This window comes from Lepidochelys kempii, chromosome 2, assembly GCF_965140265.1.
Source record: "Lepidochelys kempii isolate rLepKem1 chromosome 2, rLepKem1.hap2, whole genome shotgun sequence".
Lineage (NCBI taxonomy): Eukaryota > Metazoa > Chordata > Testudines > Cheloniidae > Lepidochelys > Lepidochelys kempii.
In genome coordinates, this window is record NC_133257.1 from 207,360,274 (window position 1) to 207,366,705 (window position 6,432).

At 45.1% G+C, this 6,432-nt stretch overlaps 1 protein-coding gene across 1 annotated transcript; it reads left to right on the forward strand.

The window, feature by feature from the left end:
• Positions 1–1,259: 1,259 nt before the first annotated feature.
• Positions 1,260–2,679, forward strand: HOXA1 (homeobox A1). Its single transcript, XM_073329533.1, has 2 exons — positions 1,260–1,899; positions 2,305–2,679. Exons 1-2 carry the CDS (start codon positions 1,260–1,262, stop codon positions 2,658–2,660), a joined length of 996 nt encoding a protein of 331 aa, XP_073185634.1. The 3' UTR covers positions 2,661–2,679.
• The last annotated feature ends 3,753 nt before the right edge of the window (positions 2,680–6,432 follow it).

Genomic DNA, 6,432 nt, shown 5'->3' on the forward strand with positions numbered 1-6,432 from the left:
CTTTTCTCTCCCCCTCCCCCTTACCCCTGGGCATGTCATCCGGTGCTTGGGTGTGTTTATCGTTAGGAACTGTCCCTAGATCTCATGCATTGTGTGTGTGTGTTGTGTGTGTTGTGTGTGTGTCAGGCGCCGCGGGACCCCAGCAGATGGATTGCAGAACCTGGAAAAGCTTCCAGCCTGGCCCACGTTTGCAATCGTCATCCATTTTCCTGCCTCCCCCCCCCCCCCCCCCGCAGCCCCGAAACCGACTGAGCTCACGTAACCCCTGGTTAGCTGGGCAGAGCCCCAGATAGGGGCCGAGGCAGCAGCGCTTCGGCCGCTCGGCGCCCCACGCCTGGGCTCGGTGGCAGAAGCCGGGCGAGCCCGCCTGCCCGCAGCACAATGGGGTTAAATTACAAAAGACCTCATTTCCATGCTAATAACATCGGCGCGATGGGGAAGGGGATGGACAAGCCCCTTTAACTCTTGGCTGGTCGAGAGCGGGGCTCTGCTGAGGCTCCCGGAAAGGGGAAACCGGTCTCCCCCACCCAGCCCCCCGCATGCCCCCAGCCCCGAAACGCTGCGCGGGGCTCCCTTCTGCACAGCCCGCTTGCCCGTCCAGCTGGGCCCCGCACAAGGACCGGCCAGCAGGAGGGCAGGGGCGACGGGCTGTCCTGACAGCACCAGCAGGAGTGCCGCACTCTCGAGCCATCCGTGAAGGAGATTCACCCCGGAGCGGTGCTGGTGCTGGCCCAAATCCTCCCAAGCGCGCTCCGGGGAAGGGAGCGGCCACCAACTGCTCTGCGAGCAGAAAGCCTGAGAGCGCCTGTCTTACCTGAGCTCCTCCAGCTGGGTCTCCGAGCCCTGTAATCCATGCCGCAGGAGCACCCCCCTCCACCCCCCTCCAGAGGCGCCTCCGCCTCAGCTGCTGCAGGCTGAGCGCCTGGGCTCACACTGTCTCTCTGGCCCCGGCTCTGAAGCCCCAATGAACTGGCTAAGGGGAAGGGGGAGGAGGACGGAGGGGGGGGGGGGGAGAGGAGGTGGTGGTAGATCCGCGTCACCTTGATGGAGGAGCGCTCGGAATTTAAATGCCACTGGAACGGTGATCCATCACCAACAGGAGCAGGGAAATTTTAGCAGGAGGCTCAGCCATTGGCTGCCGTCCTCACGTGTCCCCCTCTCACTGTACATTCATATCATTTTTCTCCTGGCCCCATGGAGGAAGTGAGAAAGTTGGCACGGTCACCCAGGACTCCGAAGACCCGGTCACTCGGTGATAAATGGACACGGCGAGGATGAGTTCCTTCCTCGATTACCCCATCCTCAGCGGAGAGTCCGGGGCATGCTCTTCCAGAGCCTATCCTCCCCCAGATCATGGGATTACAACTTTCCAGTCCTGTGCGGTCACTGCCAGTAACTGCAACGGGGATGATCGTTTTTTGGTTGGCAGGGGGGTCCAGATAAGTCCCCATCACCATCACCATCACCATCACCAGACCGGTACCTTCCAGCATCACAACAACCTGGGCATGTCCTACTCGCACTCTAGCTGTAGCTCGGGATATGGCACCCAGAACTTCACCGCGGGTTACAGTCACTACGCACTAAATCAGGAAGCAGAAGTAAGTGGAGGGTATCCCCCATGCACCCCGGCCGTTTACTCTGGAACTGTCTCATCTTCCATGGTCCAGCATCACCACCCCCACCAAGGTTATGCTGGGGGCACGGTGGGTCCCGCTCAGTACATTCACCCCTCATACGGACAAGAGCAGCAGAATCTGACTCTAGCGAGTTATAGTAATTCCTTATCCCCACTCCATGCCAGCCACCAAGAAGCTTGTCGCTCTCCTTCTGCAGAGACCTCGCCTCCAGCACAAACCTTTGACTGGATGAAAGTTAAAAGAAACCCGCCTAAAACAGGTTAGTCGTGATTTCAGAGCAGGGGGCTGTTTCTTTCCTCTTCCACTTTCTTTAATAAAACAAAACGAAACCAAACCCTTCTGCTTTCTGACCTAGAGTGTACAGGTGCCTTGTTGTTTATGGGTAAGGAGAGCTGAGACCACTGAGTATGGACAGGTTCATCCACCTGATATAATGGCAGTTCCATGCTGGGTTTTTATGTGGTAATATTTCTTGTAATTGGTAAACAACTTATCAAATTTCCTTTGATACACACTAGTGGCCGCCTTTATATTAGCACCTCACACTCCATCACTCACTGTCCCTCTTTTTAAGAAGTTCTTGTTCCATATCGTTTTACCTGTGTGCACATATTGATTATGTCACCTATATATCACTTATTGAACTTTTCATATACTTTTGCAGGGAAAGCTGGAGAGTACGGATACGTAGGTCAGCCCAACACCGTTAGAACCAATTTTACCACTAAGCAGCTCACAGAACTGGAGAAAGAATTCCATTTCAACAAGTACTTGACAAGGGCCAGGAGGGTGGAGATAGCTGCTTCACTGCAACTTAATGAAACACAGGTGAAAATCTGGTTCCAGAACCGTAGGATGAAGCAGAAGAAAAGAGAGAAAGAGGGGTTGCTACCCATTTCCCCTGCTACCCCGACAGGAAGTGAAGAAAAAACAGAGGAATCATCAGAAAAGTCCAGTTCATCCCCATGTACCCCTTCACCAGCTTCATCTACCTCAGACACTCTAACTACCTCAAATTGAAATATTTCTGGCCCCCACTGTTTTAGATAAAGGACTCCCACTCTAAAGCCACATCTTTAGCAAAGCTTTATTGATTTAAAGTATATTTTAATCTTTAGGTCATCTTTACATCAATCAACTTGTTTCAAGAGAATTTGGTTTTAGAAGGCTCCCCAGCTGTTTAGTCTATGCAGAACTAAACAATTTAGTGGTTTCCATAATCAGGTTTCTGATGATCACTTATTCAAAATTCATATTTTTTTAAATTCCTGCTATTTGCTACAGAAGATTTGTTGGCACAGTTAAAAGAGTTCTCAGTAGTTCTCAGCAGAATAAAATTGCAAGGACATTTCTATATTTTTCCTTACATAAAGACAGGATATATGGAGTACATAACCTCATGAAGAGATGCACTATTGAAAGTGTTTACACAAATTATAGAACTTTCATCCTTTAATTTAATGTATTCTTTTTCATGCGTATGAGTTTGCTGGTTGTAAATACTTTGTCCAAGAGATTTATCTTTTTACAGATTTTCTAGAAATGATGTTTAGATAATCAGATTAAATAGGGTAGGTGCAGTCTCAAAGGTGGAATCCCTTTTATATTGTTACAACTGATGATCATATCAGCTAAATTTGTTAATGCCAATCAGATACCTCAAATAATAGGCACCATTTCTTTTAATGAACTGGAAGGAAAAAGCTTCAATTGCACTAGGTTTTGTAAACTTTGCTTGGTGTGCTCCCACCCCACCTCCCCCCATCTGTGCTGGATTATATGGGACCTAAGGGTATATTATCCAAAAGACCTGACCTACTCCTATTTTCATATTAATCATTCCTTAGACTTGATGTCTTTTCAACCAAATCGTCAATGTGATGAATGGCCAACTGAATGTATATTTTATGTGATTCGTGTATAGAACTTTGCATGATGCACAGTGCTTTGATGTACTTAAGGTACACTGAGTTTTATCAGTTGTCATTTGTGAGCAAACCATCTTCCTGATTTTCTGTACAATCATTAAAGGTTCTGAGATTCTGTAAGTGATGAATCCAGAGCAGAATTTACGGGTCCTAAAATGTCTGTAATAAATATATTCCCGTTTCAGGTATACTTGGTTTGGGTACTTTTTTTTGTGCCGTTGTTAATCATACTTAGCTCAACATTTCAGTTTCTTCATTTTCACTGATGTGGCCTTTGATATGCTACTTAATAAAAAGTAATTTCTCCTAATCATTACTGTGCTGAGGTCAGAACTCTGTAGTTCCTTTCAACCGTGCCACATCGCACAAGCCAGAGTCCTTTTTCATGTTTCACCAATATTATCTTTAGATAGTATAAGAAAACTCCCCTCTCTGTTGCAGCACGAGGGAATTTATGAACTAGATCTATCTTTTGAAACACAAATCCTAGCACTTCCTGGTTCAAGTGCTAACCTTTTAACCTCCAACTGAACGCTGACATATCTATAAACAGAGCACTCTTCAAAAGCAGAAACTGTCTTCAGCCAGTCTTTCTTCACATCGTAGGCCAATAGTTAAGAGAGTCACATTTCATTATCGCTAGTATAAAGCTGACCCAAGACATGCAGCTCCATTCTCCCTCCTCTTTACATTGCCAGTGACGTCTTTAAGACGTTAACAACCCGACAGTTGGGTGCTTCTTCTTCATGGAGACGGAACTCTAATGCTATACATTTGCACCTTATTTCAAAGAGAATTTCACCTCCAGGTGATACACACAACTTGTTCTTGCCAAAAAGCCCAATAATCTACACCAATTGGATGCTTCCACTGTGCATAAAACAAGTTCTTTCAGGCAAATTTTAGGAAATCCTGAAATACTTCGATTCAAGTTAATACAGTTTGCAGATTAAAAGAAAGCTCCCCTCTCCCCCTCCCCCTTTTTATTGACTATTTCAGGGCTGAGTACAGACATGTTCAGCTAGACATGTGAGGTATAAAATTGATGCTAGCTTTTGAATTTCAGCCCAAACAAACAAGTAAGATCTTATTTCTCCCCTGCACATTTGCAGGCGAGTTTTACAAAGGCTGGGCTGCCCATAAAGCGGCTGACTCTGCTTGGAAGCTCCATAGAGCGTCAACGACAATTTCTTCACTTCAGTGTCAAAAAAGACAAGCCTTGATTTGCACGCGCGTCGGCCATATCAAGAGGACAGAGATCTGGACTAGCACAGGGCTGTCTCCAAAGGCCCCTGTGAACGCAGCAGAACTTCAAAGCAGGGGGAGATATTTCTTCCATTCCCCCGCCTGGTTTATACTTTACCTTTTGTTTATTAGTGTAAGGCCACAAAGTAAAACAGATGGCTCTCTTCCCGATCCTTTAATGTGTTAAAGTGCCATTTGCATGCCAATGAGGTGATTTCAATATCGAAAACTGCATCCAAACACGTTGGAATTTGGTTCTGCAACCTGGCTCCCCGGCGATGGCTTAATGGAACAGAAAGATAGCACGCGCTACACTAAATGCAGCAGTCCCTGCTTGTCACTGCCGAAATCTGCAGGCAGGCGCGTCATTTCCAAAGAGCGCTTCACCTTTCCTCAACGAAAACCTGGGTATCTTTTTGCTGCCCAAATAGATTGCATCAAGGGGACCTAACAGGTCGGGCTTCAAAGTCTTGTCTTGGGCTTCGCTACAACAAATCGTTAATAAAGAAAAATGGAATGAAAATCTGTAGACTTCCGACGCCTGATATTTGTAACTTAAAGTAAAGAGGACGACATAAAATCATGGTAATAATAAAAGCATGATTTAACATGACAAGGAGGTTCATTTTATTTTAAATCTCTTACAACGTTTGTTGTTTGTTTTTACTATAGTCTTTTTTTTTTAAGCATCCAAATGTCAAACGAAGTTTAGCATCTTTCTATAATACTGGCGTTCACCTTTAAAGTTTACTTTTAGAGGCTGTTGAGATGCTTTGGTGTTTTCCTCTGGGGCTATCAGATTGAAACAGATCAATATTTACTCAGTCTGAAAGGGTTGTTGAAAAGGCAGCTAACAACAAACTGCTTAGCTGCTCACCCCTGTTTAATCTCAGGTTCACCGAAAGTTCAAGCAGAAATGCATTCAGTGATGGGTCACTTTAGAATGAGTCCCAGTGGTTTATCTCAGGGCTCTGGTAAGGGCAACAATTACCGATTCAGCCTCTCTCTCTACGACAGCGGCAAATTTCCGATTATTCTTTTGCTAAGAGATGTTTACTAAAAGCTTAAAACATTTTCTTCTCTTTTGCGGAGAATTTGCTCCCCCCGCCGCCACCTTTCTGTTTCGCCCTCTCCGTCAATTATCCGTAATGTTGGTAAAACCACAAATACTGTAGCTATTAAAATAGATTGACATAGATTCTTAAAATAAACCCTTTAAAAGATATAATGAATTTTAAAAAGGTCTTTCAGAGACTATCTTTCAGGGAAAGCACTGCACAAGATTGAATGAGAGAACATTTTTGTTTCAATAATAGAATCGGGATCTTAATATCTATCTAGAGCTATCTATAGGGAAGCCTGCGGGAGGAATTTTCAGAACTAATTTAGACATTTATTTGTCTAAACCGTGTGTTTTCATTCTCTTCTGATCCACCATTCACCAAATAATAATAATAAAATAATAATAATAATAATAATAATACAGTCAAAAACATAGATCCAGGAGGAAAGTGGTGGCTTTTGCGGCTAATTGCAGCAACTCTTCTGAGGTCAAAGTTCACGTAATCACTGCATAAATGCATACTTAATTGGAATTTATTAGTCCTTTTCTAATGGCA

Excerpts from the sequence above, each read along its gene's own strand:
- HOXA1 (XM_073329533.1), top strand. The coding sequence starts at position 1,260 with ATGGACACGGCGAGGATGAGTTCCTTCCTCGATTACCCCATCCTCAGC. Across the intron at positions 1,900-2,304 it reads AAGAAACCCGCCTAAAACAG|GGAAAGCTGGAGAGTACGGA; the intron begins GTTAGTCGTGAT and ends ATACTTTTGCAG.